Source organism: Prionailurus viverrinus, chromosome B1 (genome assembly GCF_022837055.1).
Source record: "Prionailurus viverrinus isolate Anna chromosome B1, UM_Priviv_1.0, whole genome shotgun sequence".
NCBI classification, from domain to species: domain Eukaryota; kingdom Metazoa; phylum Chordata; class Mammalia; order Carnivora; family Felidae; genus Prionailurus; species Prionailurus viverrinus.
This window is the reverse complement of record NC_062564.1, coordinates 48688973-48711502: the sequence shown is the minus strand read 5'-3', so window position 1 is coordinate 48711502 and position 22530 is coordinate 48688973. Positions and strand designations below refer to the sequence as shown.

General features: G+C 45.6%; 1 protein-coding gene across 2 annotated transcripts in view; it reads left to right on the top strand.

Moving 5' to 3' along the window:
* Positions 1 to 8021: 8021 nt before the first annotated feature.
* The window catches only part of TRIM35 (tripartite motif containing 35), a 29245-nt gene continuing 14736 nt past the window's right edge, over positions 8022 to 22530 (top strand). For both annotated transcript variants that reach the window (XM_047857053.1, XM_047857052.1), the window contains exons 1-2: positions 8022 to 8516; positions 22140 to 22235. In XM_047857053.1, the coding sequence (XP_047713009.1) occupies positions 8082 to 8516; positions 22140 to 22235 (531 nt within the window). In that variant the 5' untranslated portion in view covers positions 8022 to 8081. The remainder of the gene's footprint in view (positions 8517 to 22139; positions 22236 to 22530) is intronic.

Here is a 22530-nt window from a genome sequence, read left to right as displayed (position 1 = left end):
ATTGGGCGTGGAGCTTACTTAAAAAAAGGGGGGAGGATGGGCTAAATGGGTAAGGGGCATTAAGGAATCTACTGAAATCATTGCTTCACTATACACTAATTTGGGTGTAAATTTTAAAAAATAAAAAATAAAGTTAAATAAAAAAAAGAATAGGAACTAAATAGGGTAGGTTCAGTGGGGAGAGATTACATATGTATCTGAACAGATACAATCTGTCAAGTGTTTGCTGTGTGACTAGAACTTTCATCCACCATCTAACTGATCTCCACAATTCATTGAGGTAAATAGTAGCATTCTTATTTGGTAGAAAGGAAAAGGAGGAAAAGGTAAATAATTTGTCCACAGCCACCCAGGTGGGAGAGAGCAGAACTGAACCTAAACCCGTCATTGGCATGTAATGGTAAGTAATTGGGGTCTCTCCATTATGGATAGTGGAATAAAATCAATACTATAATTTTATTATCAGAATAAATTTCATGTTAAAAGAATAGTCTGGTTATAAGTGCTCTGAACAAGAACAACAAAATGAGCAAAGAAAAAAAAAAAACTCCTGGGCACAGGATTAAATACTTGAAATCCTTCATCACCAAAGGACATCTACCTCTAATTAAACCAGGTACTGCTGGGTTTGCTAAATGGACCACCGCTGACACCAGAACAAAAACAAAACAACAAACAAACCTCAAAACCATGCCCTAGACTTCAAAAGGACCCTTTATTCCATCATAAAGACACTGCTGGTTGTCCTCCTTTCTTCCCTTGTAATAGAATCCCTGGTTTTTAGTCATAAGCTGCCCAAAATAAAGACTACATTTTTCAGTCTCCTTTGCAGGTATGGCCATGTGATGAAGGTCTGGGCCATGGCTGGTGAGTAGAGGTTGTGTGTGCAGCTTCAGGATCGTGCATTTCAAGGGAATGGGCACAGCCTCCACTACCTCCTTTTCCACTTGCACCTACTGATGGATACTGGAGTGGCCATCTTGGTCTGTGGTGTTGAGAAACGAAGGCTGGGTCCATAATGCCATCAAGCAAGCCCTAGACATGGCCTGGGCCTACTTGAACTTTTTTAAGTTTATTCATTTATTTTGAAAGACAGTGAGAGAGAGGAGGGAGAGAGAGAGAGAGAGAGAGAGAGAGAGAGAGAGAGAATGCACGTAAGCAGGGGAGGGGCAGAGAGAGAGGGAGAGAGAGAATCCCAAGCAGACTTTGTGCTATTAGCGTGGAGCCTGATGTGGGCTTGAACTCATGAACCATGAGATCATGACCTGAGCTGAAACCAAGAGTTGGACGCCTAACCACCTAAGCCACCCAGGCGCCCCTGGGCCTACTTGAACTTTTACATGAGAAGGAAAGAGACACTTACATCGTTCAGGTTACTGCATTGGGGGCTTTTCTGTCACCGTAGCTTAAAATGCATCCTAACTAAGGGGCACCTGAGTGGCTGAGTTGGTTGAGCGTCTGACTTCAACTCAGGTCATGATCTCATGGTTCATGGGTTAGAGCCCAGTGTCAGACTCTGTGCTCAAACCTGGAGTCTGCTTCAGATTCTGTGTCTCCCTCTCTCTCTGCCCCTCCCCTGCTAGTGTTCTGTCTCTGTCTCTAAAACAATAAATAAACATTTAAAAAAAGTTTTAAAAAATGCATCCTAATATACTATCATTCAGCGTATTTTTTTTGTATACAAATTAAGGCTGAACCTCAATTTCCTCATGTATAAAATGGGAATAATTTACTTGACCCAGTTGTCTAAGGACTAGAAATAATACATGTAAATTTCCCTGCTAGTGCTATGGCTCATAGCTACCAATAAATGGCAGGTATTATATACTGTTGTAACTTAAAAAAATGTGTTCCTGAAATAAAAATAATGGTTGCTTTAAAATATTCCACCACACCCATCCCCCTAAATGTGGAGGGGAGAAGTGAGACAAAAATAGCAAATTTGATAACTGACATAAACTGAATGATGGGTATGTAGGGGTTAATTATACCATTCTCTCTAATATTGTGTTTGGAAGTGTTTATAGTGAAAAAGTTAAAATAAATAAAATCTTTCCATAGAGGGAAAAAAACAGATTCCTGGGCATAAGCCAAAGTGAATCTCTTTGGGAAAAATAAAGCCATATTAAATCCACTGAGAAATTAATTTTGGTACCCAAGAGGGAGGGCAGTTGGAGAAGTCAGAAGAATGTTTTTATTTTCCCTTTAAAAGCAACAGGCAGAGTGTCAGTGCCACAGAGGCCAGGCAGTTTCCACAACTCTGGGCACTGCTGTCTGGCACTTTTGTGGCTCCCCAACGTGGCTGCAGGGCAGTGGGCTGGAGGGTGCTCCCATAGAGTTGCCTTGTGGAAATGCAGCCTTCCCTCCCGCCCTGCCCACTTCGAGTCAGCTCCGTGACTTCTGTGACTTTGGCCTTCTCGGCCCTCAATCCTTTACTCCCACCTGTGAGTGAGCTCGCCAGGTCCCCACAACCTATGGATAAGCTCTGAAGCAAAGGCGTCACTGTACGAACCTTGTCTTGCCATTATCGACATCTGCAATTCTAACAAATGTGGCTGTCTGTTCCTAGCCCACACTAGGCTGGAAGCATTAACTAGGGATCGAGAGCAGGCTGTGACAGGCAGATTGGTGCTGGTAGCAAGAAGAACCTCTGAAAAAGAAAGAAAACTAAAGTGCCTAGCAACTCTAAGAACCTTAAAACATAGGCATCTGTGGCCATTTACAGAATAGGGACAAACAACCCTACCTACTGCATTAACTTCTGAGGGCACCCCTTTATGACCCAGCATACCATAGTAATTATTGTCTGTTTTGGTAAATCGTGAAGGAAAGTTCAAATGATGTTCTGCATGCTAGGTTTTAGAGAAAGAAAAATCATACAATATACTTCAAAAAATGTCTACTCAAAATATTTGCAGTAAGATAATTGGGTGCTTAAGAAATTTTTTTTTTCAACGTTTATTTATTTTTGGGACAGAGAGAGACAGAGCATGAACGGGGAAGGGGCAGAGAGAGAGGGAGACACAGGATCGGAAACAGGCTCCAGGCTCTGAGCCATCAGCCCAGAGCCTGACGCGGGGCTCGAACTCACAGACCGCGAGATCCTGACCTGGCTGAAGTCGGACGTTTAACCGACTGCGCCACCCAGGCGCCCCCCCTAATTGGGTGCTTAAAGAGAAATTTCTGGAAAATGGAAAATCAGTTTAGATTTCATTTTGCCAAGGTCCCAAGTTGCCTGTCTGTACTAGAGTATTTTACCACCCTGCCTCCTTCACGATGAATAGCAGCCAGGTGTAACCTTCACTGGGGAAATCCAGGCAAGGGGTTGAAAGCTTGAGTGTCTATAGAGGCAAGGCAGGGAATGTGAGGGAAGCTAGCTGGATAGAGACTGTGGCAAACTGGAGAACAAATGTCCCTCCCACAGGGAGCAGCTGCTATTCAGCATGTCTACAGCCATGTATGTTTGCGTGGTTCAGTCGGTTAAGCATCCGACTTCAGCTGAGGTTATGATCTCGCCCTTCTTGGGTTCCAGCCCCACGTCAGGCTGTGTTGACAGCTCAGAGCCTGGAGCCTGTTCCAGATTCTGTGTCTCCCTCCCTCTGACCCTCCCCCACTTGCATTCTGTCTCTCTCTCTCTCTCTCTCTCTCTCTCTCAAAAATAAACAAACATTTAAAAAAAAAATAGGGGCGCCTGGGTGGCTCAGTCAGTTAGGCATCTGACTTTGGCTCAGGTCATGATCTCGCGGTTTGCGAGTTCGAGCCCCGAGTTGGGTTCTGTGCTGAGAGCTCAGAGCTCAGAGCCTGGAGCCTGCTTTGGATTCTGTGTCTCCGTCTCTCTCTGCTCCTCTCCCACTCATGCTCTGTCTCTCTCAAACATAAATAAACATTTAAAAGATTCTAAAAATATAAAAGTTGAGGCTTACTAAATGCCCATCAGCTAATGAGTGGATAAAGATGTGGTGTACATATATACAATAGAATATTACTCAGCCATTGGAAAGAATGAAATCTTGCCACTTGTAACATCATGGATGGATCTAGAGTGTATTAGGCTAAGTGAAATAACTTAGAGAAAGACAAATACCATATGATTTCACTCATATGTGGGATTTAAGAAACAAAACAGATGAACATGGGGGGAAAAGAGAGGCAAACCAGAAAACAGATTCTCATTTTTTTATGTTTATTTATTTATTTTGAGAGAGAGAGAGCACAGAGGAGAGACAGAGAGAGAGAGAGGAAGAGAGAGAATCCCAAGCAGGCTCCATGCTATCAGCACAAAGCCTGATGCAGGGCTTAAACTCATGAACTGTGAGATCATGACCTGAGCTGAAATCAGGAGTTGGATGCTTAACCGACTGAATCACCCAGGTGCTCCAAAACAGATTCTTAACTATAGAGAACAAACTGAGGGTTACTGGAGGGATAACAGGGGAGGATGGGCTAGATGTGATGGGTATTAAGGAGGGCACTTGTGATGAGCCCTGGGTGTTATATGTAAGTGATGAATCACAAAATTCTACTCTTGAAACTAATATTACCTTATGTGTTAACTAATTGGAATTTAAATCAACACTTGAAACAAAAAAAAAAAGTTGAGGCTTACAAGATCATATATGATAAATGGTACAGAGGGGGAAAAAAACATGTGGATCAAATAAAAGAAGTCTGCAACCCAATCTGACCCAGAGGCAGGCAATTTACTACCCTAAGTGTATTCCTAACTACTTGCATTAACACTACTTCTTATGGAAGTTCTCCCTGCATTATTCAAGCCAAATAAGAGCTCCTACCTTCCTTTTTTCCATGGTTTAGGCCTCAGAGAGGGCCCAAGCCATCACTGTGTGCCACATCAAGCATCAGACTATAATGATTTTCTCAAAGATTTCCTTGGTAATTCTGTTGAATAAGCTCAGTTATGTCTGCACGTCTGGTTGCCTATGTCTGGCAATGGTTCTTGCAATTGTCAGCTTTGCAACTGTTGCATTCAGCAGCCATCCTATATATTATCCCTGTAATATTCTGTGAAATGAAATCTGCTTTTTGGATATTAACAGAGCCGCTCCAGCTTTCTTTGACTCCTATTAGCATGGTATACCTTTTTTTCTATTAACTTCTTTGTATGCTCATATTTTTTTTTTCCAATGTTTATTTATTTTTGGGACAGAGAGAGACAGAGCATGAACGGGAGAGGGGCAGAGAAAGAGGGAGACACAGAATCGGAAACAGGCTCCAGGCTCTGAGCCGTCAGCCCAGAGCCTGACACGGGGCTCGAACTCACGGACCGCGAGATCGTGACCTGGCTGAAGTCGGACGCTTAACCGACTGCGCCACCCAGGCGCCCCGTATGCTCATATTTAAAGTGGGCTCCTTTTAGGCAGCGTATAGTTGGGTTTTGCCTTTAAAAGAAAAAAAAATCTAATCTTGTTCATCTCTCTGCCTTTTATTTGCAATAATCATTTTCAAGCCTACTGATTTAAAAAGGAAAAAAAAAAAGAATACTTAATCTTTCTGCACCTAGGATTTTTTTTTCTCACGCAACACTTAAAAGATAGTTGTCATTCCTTACATTAATTTTCATGGTTATAGCAAGGGCCTAGAATGTGGCAGTGCCTGGCAAGAATGTCTGGGGTACGAGATGGGGCAAATTACCAACAGCGAGAACTGCCAGAGAGGCTTTTGCATTAGTTTAGTAGGTACAAGGGAGGACCTGAACTTCAAAGTCCTACGAAAAAGTTCCTTTCTACTGAAAGAAGGAACAGAAGCTGGTGACAGATTGGTTACAGTCACCAAGATTTCTCTTTTCTGGTCTCTGGGTAAGTATTAGTCACCCTCTTTACTGAAATTATGCAAAGTATAAAAAAGTTCAGAGTGTCTGCGCTGCTGAGAACTTAGGGGCATTTAGTTCCATCTTTCCTTTTATAGTCCAGGGAAAGGAAGCCAGAAAAGTGAAGTAATATGTCCTGGGTCATGCCTCTGGCTAGTAGTGGGGCTCGGAATAGAACCAAGTCTCTTCTGGATTTCCAGAAAACCTGGAGAACCTTACTGGTTGAATACTAACTTTTGAATTCCACTTAGAGAAAATAAGATATATTCAATTTCCACTCTTCACTTGTTTTGATTTGTGGCCCTACTCAGAGAGTCTGAGAAAACCAATGACACAATAAACAGGGAAAAAAGCCCTGTAGGAACAAAATGAAACACACAGATAGCAAAACACATAGATTGACAGAGTAACTGGGACACACAGATAAAAGAACACAGTGACAGAAAATGAAGTAGAAAACAAGATTTTCAGGGAGATGCCTGGAGGGTAGGGTTATTAGCTCCATCTTGTGGTCTTTTCAGAGACTGCCTCTAAGGTTAATTTTTGAATCCATAACTAAAACTCCAGATCTGACTCCTCAGGTGAGAAGCTCTGGAACAGTGGGCCTCAAGCTTTACTGTACCTGAGAATTAACTGGAGAGTATGTGAAAATGCAAATTCCTGGGCCTTTCTCTCACAGAGGCAAGTAGACCAAAGTGGGCCAGGGATCTGTGCTTTTAGAGAGCTCCCCAGATAATGCAGGAGGACCAGGAACCATGTATAAGAAACATGGCAGAAGGCAGTAATTAGTGGTATTCATCCCCTTGGTATCGTGGGTGGGAAAGTGGCGGAGGGGGGTTGGTGGTGTTCTGAGGGAAAGCTTGGAAGACAATTGTCAAGAACTATAAAAGGACTGAGATTTTAGCCTTCTTGCAAATTAACAAGTTAGCCTGTCACAGAATCAAGAATGCTGGTAGATGAGACTCCTGGATCAGAGACAAAGAGCAGTGGGTTACTAACACTGGTGACTGTGAATAACCTACTGGGGATATAAGTTACTGGTAACTTACTGGGAATAAGCATTGGGGCCACTTTTCTGAGCCCCAATTACCAGAAACCTAGGTGAGGAGGGCCATGGTAGGCTTCATTATAGGAGAGGCACTAGAAGCTTAGAGAAAATGAATGTCGCATAAGGGAGATTAAATCTGCTGGATCTTTGCCTGGAGGGGGACACTATTTATCTTCCAAAGCTCTCCACCACAGAAGAATCCCTGAAAAGATTTTCCGAAAAAGGCAGTCAGTGCCTCTGCTCAAATACAGAAAAATGACACACGTGAACTGTCTTCCAACACAAACCAAGAAAATGGAAATGTGTCAGGGGAAAGGGATCCTACATCTGAAGGCTGTAAAGTGATCAAACTGAGGCAGGAATGGGGAGTTGGAGAGATTCAGCCTGGATTCTAGTTCCCATAGCTAACTTTGCAGAAATCCTTAAATGTCTCTGGTTTAATGGGGGGGGGGGGGGGGGGGTCTGCCTAATGTAGTTAGCACTTTCCACATTCATTTCACTTTAATGCTCATCTCATGCAGAAAAGAGCTGCAAATGGTGATCATTTTGCTCAAGACGAAATAAATCGTGAAAGATTGTGACATACCCACTTATGGAAGCACGGACCGGAAAAGTGTCTTTTTTAGAGGTCTTCCCACTACCCCCTTCTCTCACCTGTTTCCTCCTTATCCCAGGGAGCAGGAATAAGTCTCGCCAAAATAAGTAAACAACGAAAGCAAAAGTGGTAAACAGATGCTTAAGACTCAACCATTATTCCAGAACCAGGAAGTGGAGGGCTCGCTCTTCTCCAACCTCGCCGACCTGAGATTTCCAGAGATTCAGTGAGGAAGGATCTTAAATTTCATTCCCATTTCAAACCGTTAATAGGTTTCCAATGACACGGAAGCCCTACAGCACAACTGGGCAGCTTCTTTCTCCCTGAACCGGGCCAGACCGCAGAGGACAGGCGGAGGCCAACGAGCACCCGCGGGACCGGCGGGAACCGCGAAGTACAGGGTCCCACCCCGCTCTTCCGGGGTTTCCCTGCGCCGACTGGAATTAGGGCGGAGCCTCCAGAGCGCGTCCCTCGCGATTGGCCCGCGCCTCTGTCGCTCAGCGCGCCGGACGGAAGGGGTCGGGAGCCGCCCCGCGCGGGTCCCGAATCCTCGAGGTGGGTGGGAGGGGTGGGAGTCAAAGTTACCGGCTTGGGAACCGGTGGCCACATCTATGGAGCTGGGCCCCGCCGTGTCCCCCGGGCCTTCCCGCTCCTTCAAGGAGGAGCTGCTCTGTGCCGTCTGCTACGATCCCTTCCGCGATGCCGTGACTCTGCGCTGCGGCCACAACTTCTGCCGCGGGTGCGTGACCCGCTGCTGGGAGGTGCAGGTGACGCCCACCTGCCCGGTGTGCAAGGACCGCGCGGCCCTCGCCGACCTGCGCACTAACCACACCCTCAACAACCTGGTAGAGAAACTGCTGCGCGAGGAGTCCGAGGGCGCGCGCTGGGCGGGCCACCGAACCCCGCGCCTCTGCCGCCTGCACCGCGGCCAGTTCAGCCTCTTCTGCCTCGACGACAAGGAGCTGCTGTGCTGCTCGTGCCAGGCCGACTCCCGGCACCAAGGGCACCGCGTGCAGCCAGTGAAAGACACTGCCCACGACTTTCGGGTAAGAGCGGCAGTGTGCCGGAGGTGGCCGAGAGCGCACGTGGCGGCCGTGTCCCGACCGGACCTCGGCACCCCTGACCCCGCGGCTCCCTTCAGAGCTGTGTGCCCAGACCTCGCCCCCTCGGACTCCGCTAACCTACAGGGGGGTCGGGCCAGGAGGCCTGCGAGGGGAGAAGAGGGAAAGTAAACAGGAAGTGTGGGAACTGGGGTTACATGTTGTTCTCAGGACGGCCCCACCCACTTCTGAAGGGCCGAGCCCCTGCACCAGTTACCCCAGCAGGGTGTGGCTCAGGCCCATTTGAGAAGCACAGGAGTGGGTAAAGCCCAAGGATCTTGGAGCTTAGGGCAGTCAGGTTAGAGGTGCGGGAGCCCAGGACCTGGGGAGCCAGGGATAAGGTCTTCCAAAGTGGGTCACATACTTCCTGGAGCTGGCCCTATGTATCGTGGAGGAGTGGAGAGGCTTTTGGCCCTGGCCAACTGGTTTATTCTGGATCACACTCTGCGCCCCAATGCCTAGAGTTCCAGTGGCTGTAAATAAAGTGAGGAATGTACAGGGCAAAAGTAACATGGAGAATACTTTGGTATCGGAAGGGGAAATGATCAGAAAGTAAGGATTAGCCATCTCAGGAGTTTTCACAATTTTTAACCTTTAGCCCATGGGTTTTCCATTGTGATCCAGAGCACTCATATGTATGTGCCAATTGAAACAGAAGTTCTGTGAAAACGTCTATTGTACTCTGGCATTGGCTGTTATTTTATTTTTACTGATTGATTTAAAAATTGCACAGGGTGGGGCACCTGGGTGGCTCAGTCGGTTAAGCGTCCGACTTCAGCTCAGGTCCCGATCTCGTGGTCCCTGAGTTCGAGCCCCGCGTCCGGCTCTGTGCTGACTGCTTAGAGCCTGGAGCCTGTTTCAGATTCTGTGTCTCCCTCTCTCTCTGACCCTCCCCCGTTCATGCTCTGTCTCTGTCTCAAAAATAAATAAACATTAAAAAAATTTTTTTTTTAAAAATAAAAATTGCACAGGGTGTGAAACACTATTTCCTGAGCTGTTAACACATGGGTCAGACCCACTGGTTAAGCTGGTAGGAAGCTGAATGTATTGAAAAGGAGGTGCGCTGGTCTCCAGACCCTGTTTTCTTTTCAATGCCTTTTTTTCTTTTCCTTTTTTTTTTTTTTAAAGCTTATTTATTTTGAGAGAGAGCATGTGTGCATGAAGGAGGGAGGGGCAGAGAGAGAGAGAGAGAGAGAGAGAGAGAATCCCAAGCAGGCTCCACACTGTCAGCGCAGGGCCCAATGCGGGGTTTGAACTCACACTGTGAGATCATAACCTGAGCCCAAATCAAAAATCTGATGCTTAACAGACTGAGCCATCAGGGCACCCCTAATGCCTTTCTTAAGAAATATTGAAAGTTGGTTACAGTTCCATTGCACATTTTGGCAGAGTTCAAGTAAAGGGGAATGTTAACAGAACGCATGTTTGAATACCACAGTAACTTGCCAGAGGGATAACCCTGTAACGCCTGTTGCCGTATTTAACGGTGGTCCACAACAATGCTTTTTCCCATACTCTCTGGCACAAGTGCCAGGTCCTGATTTGGTACAGCTAAAGTAAATACTGGGCATTCTGGGGGCTGGGGTTGAGGTGGGGCGGGGCACCATGGATCAAGTCATGGCTCATCACCATGGGACTGGCACAGGTACAGAGCAGGAAGATGGGCAGGGGTTGAGGCCAAGAGCACTAAGGCAGAGCCCCCAGGTCTGGGCTAAGCCGGGATTCACAGTTAGTGAGTCAGGTGCCAGGAAGCACATACAGTCTAATCACAACTTCCTGTTCATTCAGCAGATGCCTTGTACTGCTAGGTCCCAGGGATACTGCAAGACATGAGATAAACAACATGTCATACCTTCAGGGAGCTTGAAGCAGAGACCTGAGGGATGAGGAGGTGTTAGCCAGGTGAAGGGGGGTGAGGGAGGGTATTTCAGGCAGAGGCAGCAGCATACATAGGGGTCCAGAAGCTGGGAGGCCTAACTCTTTAGGCAGTAAGAGGATTTCAGAGTGGTTAGAGTGAGAATGGAGTGCAGAAGAGGCCTTGAGGCCTTGAGGCTTGGCCTTTATCTTAGAGACTTTAGGGAGCAGTAGGAGGGTTTTAAGCAGAGGGATGATGCTGTCAGACTGATGGGCACCTAGGGTGACCTATGAGGACAGAGGGAGTCCGGTCCCGAAAGATGTGAGGAGAATGCAAGCCATGTGTGCTCAGGCCTTCGCAGGGTGGGACTCAGTCGTGCGTTAGGCACCCGTGTCCCAAGGACCTGTTGTGTGGTGTTAGGGACCTGTTAGGGGTGCTGAAGCCACAGAGGTAAGACTGAGCCCTCGCCCTGTGGAACTCACGCTGTAGTAGGGGAAGTCAGACAATAAATAGTGCTGGGTGACTGGGCGGGGAGCAGCGTGGGAAGGCTGGAGAGGGGAGAGCAGGCTGAGGGGCTTCTGTTGTGTGCGGTGGGCAGCCCTGAAAGCTTCTAAATAGGGACTTTGTGGTGAGCTGTGTGTTTAGAAAGATCACTTGGGCAATCATCTGAGGAATTCGGTAAAAATAATAATCGAACCAGCTGACACTATTTTTTTATAAATTTTTTTGGTTTATCTTTGAGAGACAGAGCACAAGTGGGGCAGGGGCAGAGAGAGGGAGACACAGAATCCAAAGCAGGCTCCATGCTCTGAGCTGTCAGCGCAGAGCCTGATGCAGGGCTCAAATTCACAAATGGTAAGATCGTGACCTGAGCTGAAGTCGGATGCTTAACCGACTGAGCCACCCAGGCGCCCCCAGCCGATGCTTTTTGAGCGCTTACTATGTGCCTGGTGCTCTTGAGTGTTTACATGTCAACCAATTTAATCCTCACAAAAACCCTATGAGGTTGCATATTGGTCTGCTATTGCTGTTGTAATAAATTGCCACAAACACGGCAGTTTAGCACAGCACAGAAGTATTTTCTTATGGTTCTGGAGGTCAGAAGTCCTGAAATCCAGGTGTCGGCAGCACTACGTGCCTTTTGGAGGCCAGGACAGAATTTATTTCCTTGCCCTGTCCAGCTTTTAGAGACCCCTTTCTCCATCATTCCAACGTCTGCTACTGTTGTCTCATTGCCTTCTCTGACTGACTCCCCTAACTTCCTTTTAAAAGGACCCTTCGATGACTTGGGCCCACCTGGACCATCCAGGATAATCGTCCATCTTAAAATCCATAATTTCATCCTACCTGCAAAGTCTTTTTTGTCATATAAATAATATATTCACAATTCTAAGTTTTAGGATGTGGGCATCTTTATTCAACTTGCTACACGTAGGTACTGTTCTCCCCATTTTACAGACAGCGACACTGAGTCTCAGGTGAAGTAACTTGTCTGAAGTCACAGGGCAAGTACTATATACAGTTCACCTGGGGCCTTGTTCAGCCCCTTCTCTGGTCATGGACTTTGTGAGAAACTTCTCTGGTCCCTGGGGAAGACTTTCCCTTCCGGTTCTCTGTTCTGGGAGCTGTGAGGGCAGCCGATTATGTAGGAGTTTTAAGAGGCTTGAGTGGGTAAGAACTGCCATCAGTGGGTGCCTACTGTATGCCAGGCACAGTATGTCCAGGAGAGGACAGAGGAGCCCTAGCCCTTGGCTTCTTGGAGTCAGACATAACTGAATAACAATCACACTAATTAGGGGCATCTGGGTGGCTCAGTCGGTTGAGCGTCCGACCCTTGATTTCAGCTCAGGTCATGATCTCATGGTCCGTGAATTCAAGTCGCACGGAGCCTGCTTAGGATTCTTTGTCTCCCTCTCTCCCTGCCCCTCCCCTGCTCGCTCTCTCTTTCTCAAAAATAAATAAATAAACTTAAAAAAGTGTGTATATATATATATATATATATATATATATATATAAAATCACCCTCGTTGTAGTTTCAGCGTGACATTCCTGTGAAGGACAGTTCAGGATGTGACCCACTGTGACAAGGCAGCCTGCTTTTGTCTGCTGGGGCATGGAAAGGAGTCTCTGGGGAAGTGATTTCAAGAGACCTGAAGGCTCAGGAGGAGTTAGCTAAGTGAGGGGCAGCAAGCAGCGGTGGTGGGGCAGGGGGCAGGGATGCAGAGTAACCCAGAGACGTCTGGACGGGGAATGAGGGCATCCAGTCCAGGACAGATCGCAAGGGGCATGAAGGGCATGTTAAAGATCTGAGATTTTGTCCTACCTACATACGTGGGGCATGAAGGAAGGAAGTGCTGAGATACCCAAACATGGCATAAGTGTTTGATTTTTTTCTAATGTTTATTTATTTATTTATTTGAGAGAGAGAGAGAGGGAGTGCGCACGAGCCGGGGAGGGGCAGAGAGAGAGACAGAAGATCTCAAGCAGGCTCCAGGCTCCGAGCTGTCAGCACAGAGCCCGACGCCAGGCTCAAACTCACAAACTGCGAGTTCATGACCTGAGCTGAAGCAGGCGCTTAACCGATGGGGCCACCCAGGTGCCCCACACATGACATAAGTGTTTCAACCAGATCACTAAAAGTACATGTTGGGGCTTGAAGGGACATCCACTGGCACGTGTTTCTCAAACCTCAACAACGTACCCGTTCTTCTTTGAGGAGAAACTGTTCTAACACTGTGAAATAAAATATATTCCTTACATACAAACACTAAACTAGTGTAAATTCCTCCTATTCCACACATAGGCAGTAAAACAGACACACAAAACTTACAAATTAAGCACAAACAAAACAAAAATCAATTCACTTCTAGTTCAGATATTCATTACAAGGCTTTATTTTGCTGAAACTCAAGTGCTTCTCCTTCGGTGGCTCTGAGGCTTGTCTGGCAATACTCATGATACCCCTTTACCCTCTTCTATGTGATGACTTGATTTGCCAGCCTCAGTTTCCCTCTTCGAAGAACCAAAACTTGGCTGTGATGTAATTGGCCTTCATTAGATCTAGCCTATCCTTTACCTGTTAGGTGTATTTCTGTTCTTTCCCTATTAGGCCGAGACAATGAAAGTCATATAGCTTGGACATTGTTAGCAAATACAGACTGGCCCTGAAGTTGTAGGAACTGAAAGCGTGTGTCGGCAGTGTTCATAAGGTGACTCAGAAAAGGTTTACCTTAGGTAGGTGTTTTGGTTTTGGTTTGTTTGTGTGTGTAGGTCATTGAATGAAAACACTAATTGAAAACTCTTCCTGGAGGGGCGCCTGGGTGGCTCAGTCGGTTGAGCGTCCGACTTCAGCTCAGGTCATGATCTCGCGGTCTGTGAGTTCGAGCCCCGCGTCGGGCTCTGGGCTGATGGCTCAGAGCCTGGAGCCTGCTTCCATTCTGTGTCTCCCCCTCTCTCTGCCCCTCCCCGTTCATGCTCTGTCTCTCTCTGTCTCAAAAATAAATAAAACGTTAAAAAAAATTTAAAAAAAAAAAAAAAAAAGAAAACTCTTCCTGGAAAACTTGCAGATCCCCAAATATAGAGACTCGGAGCCAGAGGGCACTGTGAGGAGATGATTCCATTTTACTAGTGAGAAAACAGAAACTTGGAGAGATACAGCAATTCGTGACAGTCGCAGGGAGTGAAAAGGGTACACGCAGGATTAGAACTCAGATTTCCTGAGTCCCAGTCCAGTGTTTACTCTGCCTTGCAGAACCCCCACCAAGTCCCAGGCCTCGAACTGCCTTGTCCAGATCACTTTCTTAGGCGTCACATGGGACTGACTTGAGAGCCATTCTCTGCCCTCCAGCTTCTTCTGCACCAGCCCCAGTTTGTTCCCCTTCTGGGATTACCTTCTTACAATTAGTCTGGCTAAATCTTAGCCTGGAATATTCCATGTTTTCCTTAAATCTCCCCCCTCATAATTTTCCCCCTTTTCCTAACTACACACCCCCTTCTGGACCCCCCCATTATGGGCTCGGCCCTACCAGATCCAAATTGCATGGAGGACATTGATTGCCTGCTTGGTGAGGCATGTGCCCAAGGGCAGGGATGGGGTCTTACTGAACACTGCTTATTGAGGCTCCTGAGTTATTTGGACCCCAGCACAAGGCACCATGGTGGACACCTGCTTCATAAGCACACCGAGGGGAAAGGAAAAATGGGAGACTGGGTTGGAGTTGGATAGGAAAAGGATCTGGACGAGATCGAGTTGTCTTGGATGCATTTATCCTATGCATTTAAGAGGCCTGGGAAATAACCCGGAAGGAGAGTTAAGTCACCTGGTGCTAAGTGGCACTTAGTAGTGAGAGTTAACACATGCCTGGTGTGCTCTTTTAAGTACTTTACATGGATTGACTAGTGGGAACCTCACAGCAATCCTGTGAGCTAGGCAGTCTCATTCCTCTTACCCACATGAGAAAACCATGGGGCAGAGAGAAGAAAATGAATGCTCCTAATGGGGCAGCTGGGATCTGAACTTGGGTGGCAGGGTGCCAGAGCTCTTAGCTGCTGTGTCAGTCTGCCTGGAAACACTTGAAATAGGGAAAGTAACAGGAACCAGAGGCAGATGCCAGGATACTGGTAATGGGCTGGGTAAACATGGACCAAGAACTGTTCTTCATTTTTACAGTGAAATTTCAGAGACATGCCTTATTTCTTAATTAAAAAAAATTTTTTTTGAGAGAGAGAGAGGGGAGGGGCAGAGAGAAAGGGAGAGAGAGAATCCTAAGCAGGCTCCACACCCAGCACTGAGCCCAACATGGGGCTCAGTCTCACGGCCACAGGATCATGACCTGAGCCGAAATTAAGAGTTGGATGCTTAACCGACTGAGCCACCCAGGCACCCCTCTAAGGTATGGAGCCTGACAGCCAGTGAGAGAGAGGGCTTTGCCAAAGTTCTCGCCAGTGGTTAGTGACAAAGACACTATTTATAAATCAGGTCTTCTAACTTTCAGTCCAGGAGCCAGTGGAGTAGTGGAAAGACCATGGACGTTGGATGCACTCACTGACTGGGCAGGTAGGTAGGTATGCACATCCGCTTTGTGCTGAGACCTGGGGATATGCAGGGACAAGACAGTTTCTACCCTTGCAGGGCAAGCGTCCATTCCTTCTGCAAAGGTTTGTTGAGCACCATGTGTGGGGCGAGAGGACCTGGCCTTTCCTGGAAGCCTGCAGCCTTTCCAGGAAAGTGAGGTGATTATCCAGGGTAGTAAATGGGACCATAAGGTTGTACCTGAGAGCTGTGAGAGCCCACGGGATGTACCTGAACTCTGCTGGGGAGATCAAGGCGGCTCCCTGAGGAAGTGAGGGGAACCTGAGCTGAGTTTTCAGTGCCACGTTGGGATTGTTGGACGGTGCAGACAGGAATCGGTCAGAAGCAGCAGCATGCATAGGGCCTCGGAGGACAGAAAATCTGGCTTAGGGCAGACATCCCTGGCTGCAGACATGACCCTAGCACTTTGATAAGTACTTGAGGGGCGCAGTGACCATCTTGGGAAATAGTATTTATTCTTTCTCTTACCTGCACCCTTCCCATTTTCTGTTATACCACATAGCACCTGTGTTAATGGATAATTTGGGCAAAATAACTTTGTAAAATCCTTAGGGTTAATTATTAAATATATTATTGAAACTTGCTGCTTAAAGAATCAAATTGTAATTTTTAAAATCAACGACGTAGACCTTATAATCACATTCTGAACCTTTTAGTGTGAATAAAAGCTTCCTGTTCTGCATGTTTATAACTAACCTTGAGTGTTGTAATTTGAAACTAAAATCAGAGCTCATTTGCTCCTTTGGGCTTGGGGCCTGGTCGATGCTCCACATGTGTCCCAGGCCATTTAGCTCCATCCAGGGCAGTGATGACCCGTATGAGTCCCGACCAGGCTTCACACCAGAGCCCCCACTAGGAAGCCAGCAGCTTCTGCTCATTCAACACACTGCTTGGGCTATAATGCAGGTCCCTGAATGGTCAGTCCAGTTGGATACACGTATGTTGTGTGGTGTTAAAATCCGAATATCTAAAACAAATGTGAAAAGTGTATTGTTTAGATTCATTTGAATTCACACTGTTTACATGCAGTATTTCCTAGACGAACCACAAAGTGCACGGAAAGGGAAAAAGTGGAATAAAACATGCACAGTAAATCCCCAAATAGGAAGAAAAGGAAATACTGAACAAGTGGGAGAAATAGGTGGTAGGTTAGATGACATGTTGGGTTATGTTAAATATTCCAGTTAAATGACAGAAGTTGTCAGAGAAGAAAACAACCTAGTTTTGTGCCACTTAAATAGGATTATGACAATGGACGGAAAAAAAATACATTTGATAAAGTTTGGTATGCTTTAGTACTTAAAAAAAATTAGCAAACTAGGAACGGAAGGAACCTCATTAATCTGATGAAGTATAACTCCTGAAAAGCTTAGAGCTAATACCATATTTAATGGTGAAACACTGAAAGTTTTCTCATTATGGCCAGTTCTATTCAATTTTGTATTGAAAATTGTAGCTAATAAAATAAGTCAGGAATCATAAATAAAAGGTATAAGGTTAGGAAAGAGGGAAACTACACTAGCATGATCTGTAGATGACATGATTACATGTATCTGTATAGAAATTTCTGTTGCATAGGAAATAAAAAGATGCTATGAATAAATTATGAATACAAATAAGTTTAGACAGAATGCCAGTTGCAAAAAGATTAAAATATTTCTGTATATCAGTAGCAAATATCAAATAAAAAATACAGTGGTATAGAAAATTGAGTTTATAACAACAAAGGTAACAAAGATGCAGATCTCTGGCCGGGTCGGCGGGGGGGAGTGGAGAAGTGGGGAACAATTTCATTGAGACATCAAAGACTAAATGGAGGATATACCATATTCATAGATGAGAAGACTCACTATTTACAGATGCCAGTTATCTCCAAACTGAGTGTAGAGTCAGTACTATCCTAATCAAAATCCCAATGTGATTATTTTGTGGAATTTGACAAGCTAATTCTAACATTCATATGAAAACTTTAAGGGACAACGATTGCAAAAACATTCTTAGGAGATATTTATTAGATATTAGATATTTATTAGATATCTATATTAGATATAGAAATATTATAAAATATATTTATTTTACAGCTGTAGAAATTAAGGCTGTGTGATATTGGCAGAGGACAGACAGGTGGACCAGGGAAACAGACTAGAGAACTGGAAACATAGCTGCGTTTCATGTATGGTAGAGGTGGCCTGTGTATCAGTGGGGCATGCTAGTACTCTTAAATAATGGTTCTGAGGAAGCGAGCTCTCAGGTCATACCATTCACAGGATAAACTCTAGGTATCCACATTGGACCCAAATGAGAAAGGAAAGCCATAAAGCTTAAAAAATGATAATAATATAGCAAATTAACTTTGTGACCCTAGAGTATGGGAGTATTTTTAAAACTAATTCTAAAGGGTAAGACCGATACATTTGACCATATTGAAGTTAAGAAATGCAAGCGATACAATAGAAGATACCTATTACACATCTAACCCATGAAAGACGTTACACATTTACAATAAATCCCTACAAACCAGTCGGAAAATGGCAGGCAACTCCGTTAAAAAATGGTTGAAAGACGTGAACAGATGTTAAAAAATAAACGTCCAATGGTTAATGAACACTTCATTAACATCGCTTGTGTGGTATTAGCTAGTACAACTGCTTTGGAAAACGGTTTGGCGTTATCTTCTAAAGCTGAAAATACACACACCAGTGTTTCTACCTCCAGGAGTATTTTGCACAGAGACAAGTGTACGTGTATATGTGATGTATGCAGGAAGATATGTGCTATTTGTATTACTTGGAGAGTGTCAATGACCCAACTGTCCATGAACACGGAATGGGTAAATGTGTATTCATACACTGGAATACAGTGCAACAATGAATGAGTAAACTTACATACAGTAACGGATTTGAGTCCTGTAAACCTTACATTAAGGTTAAGAAAACAAGACACACAAGAATGCACACAGAATGGTTCCATTAATACAAAGTTCAGAACCGGGAAAAACTAAAGTATATTGTTTAGATTAAGGATGCATACATGGGTGCATAGAACTATGAAGAGAAGCAGGGAAATACATACAAATAAGGACCCTTGTTTCCTCTGGCAGCAAGAAGGGGTTATGATTCAGAAGGGACACATCCTGGGTGTGGTTACAGAGGTGTTCACTTTATAACCTTCTGTACTTAACCACATGTATGTGTATTTAAGGCACACATATGTTTTGTTTTTTTTTTTTTTTTTTTTTAAATTTTTTTTTCAACGTTTATTTATTTTTGGGACAGAGAGAGACAGAGCATGAACGGGGGAGGGGCAGAGAGAGAGGGAGACACAGAATCGGAAACAGGCTCCAGGCTCTGAGCCATCGGCCCAGAGCTCGACGCGGGGCTCGAACTCACGGACCGTGAGATCGTGACCTGGCTGAAGTCGGACGCTTAACCGACTGCGCCACCCAGGCGCCCCAAGGCACACATATGTTTTATGCCAAAGCAAACAAGTTGTCAACAACAGAGATGGAAAGGTAAAAAACAACTCTTTAAACCTGGGAGAAATTGCCGGGATTTCCTTTCATTGTGGGAGGAAAGCTCTCGGTAAGTGACAAGAAATGTTTTCATTTTATAGGTTTTTAAATTTTCGAGGTAGACTTTATATACAACAAGATGCATAGATCTTGAATGTTGAATCTGAGGAGTTCTGACAATTATCCACACCCTATACTTGCCACCCCGAACAAACTAGAACATTTCTGTCACCCTGGAGAGCCCTCTTCTTCCCAGTCGGCGGCAACCACCTTCTGATTTGTGCCACCTTCTATTAGTGCTGACCATTCTTGAGTTTCACATAAATTTTAACAACTTACTCAATAATTTTGACAACTTACTCAACTCCTCTGGGCCTTACTTTCTCCTTTGTGTAAGTGGAGTGTAGTGCCTGCCTCACAGGAATGTAAGAATTAAGTAGCATGATATTTATAAAGTGCTTAATCTGATGCATGATGCACAGTACATGTCAGTAGTAACTCTTGTTACAAATAGAACCATTGGTGGATCTCATCAACTCACACCTCAGAGAAGGGTCATTTTGGGGTTGTTCTTTGCTGCATTACAGCAGAACTCTCATAGTGGTTGAAGAGTTTGGGAAAGGACAAGGGACTTTTGCACTCGGCCCCCTGCCATCTTTTTTAGCCCGTAATCGAAGGCAGAGGGCTGGGCTGTGTTGTTTTGGGACCAGCACACCCCTGGGTAACGTGTGGGCAGTTCCTTCACGCCTGTCATCCACGTGTATTTGGCACGTCACAGAACTATTACGTGACTTTGTGACAAGACCTCTTGTCCCACAAAATAAAACATTAGGGTGATATTTCACTGGTCTTGTGGGAGGTTCATACTGATTTTATTTTGCTACTGGGAGGCTCACCTTAGAGATGTTATTCTACAGAAAATAATTTTTAAAAATCTGTTATATATTCTCAAGGAGATCATAAAAATGACCAAAATGAATAGAAAAGAAAACAAAATCTGCAGAAAATGAAACGAGGTATCACTTTTGGACTACGGCAGTTAGAAGAATGGGCTATGGAGTAAGAGACTGCCCAGTTATTGCTGCATAACAAATTACCTCCAAAAAGAGTGGTTTAAAACAGAAAATGTTATCTCACAGTTTCTTTGGGTCTGTAATCTGGGCATGACTTAGCTGGGGGTGTCTGCCCTCAGTTTCTCATGATGCTGCAGTCTCATCTGAAGGCTCGAGTAGGCCAAGGTCACCATTCAAGCTTGCTTATTTGCCTGCTCGTGTGGTTGCTGGCAGGATTCCGGTCCTGTCGGGCTGTTGGGTGGACGCCATCCTCAGTTCCTAGCCCCGTGGGCCACCCCGTAGACTAGATCACAACATGGCAGCTGGCTTCCATCCAAAGTGAGCAAGCAATGTAGGGTGAGAAGGGGTATGCACAGGCTGTTGGTCCCCTATCTTGGAAGTGATCTCCCTTTGCTTTTGCAACATTCTGCTGATCAGAAGCAAGTTGCTAGGTCCAGCCCACAGGGAGGAGATTCCACCATGGCATGAATGCCAAAAGTGGGGATTACTGGGACCATTTCATTCATTCATTCATTCATTCATTCATTCGAAGTGTTTATTTTTGAGAGAGAGACACACAGTGCAAGTGGGGGAGGCACAGAGAGAGACACAGAATCGGAAGCAGGCTCCAGGCTCTGAGCTGTCAACACAGAGCCTGATGCAGGCCTTGAACCCACGAGAAGTGAGATCATGACCTGAGCCGAAATTGGCCGCTTAACCGACTGAGCCACGCAGGCACCCCTGCTGGGACCACTTTAGAGGCTGCCTCCTTCAATCTGCCCTCTGCCCCCCAATGATTCATGTCACCCACCCCTGCCACATTCATAATATACTCACCCACTCCCAAGATCCCCAAACATCTTGTTATAGTATCAGCTCCTGAATCTCATCATCTGAATCAGGTCCAGGTGGGGATGAGGCTTTTGAGGACAAATCTGTATCTTCTATTGCTGCATAGCAAATCACCCCCAAAACTGGAAGCTTAAAGCAACAAATTGCTGTATCTCACAGGAAGGAGGGATCACCAGGGGCCATCTTAGAAGCTGGCTATCACCACTGTCTAGATTCACATCCTTATTCTGCCATACTATTCAGCCATACTAGCTGTGTGCTCTTGGGCTAGTCACTTCCCTTTTGTGTGCTTTTTGTTTTTTAATTTCTAAAATGAGGCTAATAATATTATTCACCTAACAGAGATAATGTTATGATTAAATAACATAATCTATAAAGTAATTAGCACTTTCCCTGGCAAATAGTAAATGCTGGCCATTTATAATTAATGCCATTAGAATTGTTACTATTTTTCCAAAGAAAAAAACCTGGTAAGCTTTCTCAGAATGATAAGTGAAAAGGTTAACGATGGAAAGAAATGGATAGGCCTTGAATACAAAAGGTAGGAATCCAACCTAAAACTGGTAGTGAAGTCCAAGGAGATCAGAGCAAGAATGGTTAAGTTTAAAAAAACAAAACTACTAAAACCAAAGTATTTGCTGAAAGCAGTGATGAAAGTGTTTCCCATGACTCCTGTACCAGTAGAATATTGCCACAAGGTAGGGATGTGGGGAGATCTGTGTTTAGATCGGGCCCTGTAGGAATAACTGGACCAACCTGCCATCAGATCTGTTCATTTCTAACTACAGGCCAGTCCGGTTTAGAAAGTGGGAAAGGGAGCCTGTGAGCACATGGTCTATAGAACTGGCACGCAGCTCAGGGGTTCTTGGCTTGCCTGGACCAGCTTTAGGCCTGAGCGGGATGCCCTTCTACGCTGTACTGTGGCCAATTTGCGAGGAACAGGCCCTGTCTTCCCACCTGTACCAGGTATGAAACGAAGGGGCCGGTTAGAAGGGATCTGAGAGCACTTTATGCTAAAAATGCCGGATTGGAGGTCAGGGCTATAGGACTTCCCTTTCTGCTGTGCCCTGCAGCATGTGGACAGACTGGGTTGAGTAAACGGTTGAGTTGTCCCCACACTGACGTTGCACTCCAGTTGTAAATGGGGTGTGTCCCCCCCCTGCCTGGCCTCCAGCCCTAATGTGCCTCCTCCTTGTATCTCGCACAGGCCAAGTGCAGGAACATGGAGCATGCGCTGAGGGAGAAAGCCAAGGCCTTCTGGGCTGTGCGGCGCTCCTATGAGGCCATCGCCAAGCATAATCAGGTGAGTGCACTGACTGAGTGAGGAGATTAGGGACACCTGGGATATGGGGGGGGGGAGGGGAGAGGTGAGGGTGGGCCCACCCTGGCTGTGGGTATGGACACAAAATCATCCTTCCCTAACTCTGAGGGTCTAGCACGGTCATGTCCTAGGTTGCTGATTGTGGCTGCACCGCCATGGCCTCTCTAAATCGCTGGGCACAGGCCACGCCAGCAGCCACGGAAGTGGCTTGAAAAACTGCCTGTGCCATCTGCACTGTGCTTTCAGTCTAACTTCAACACGTGCTGCACTTGACCAT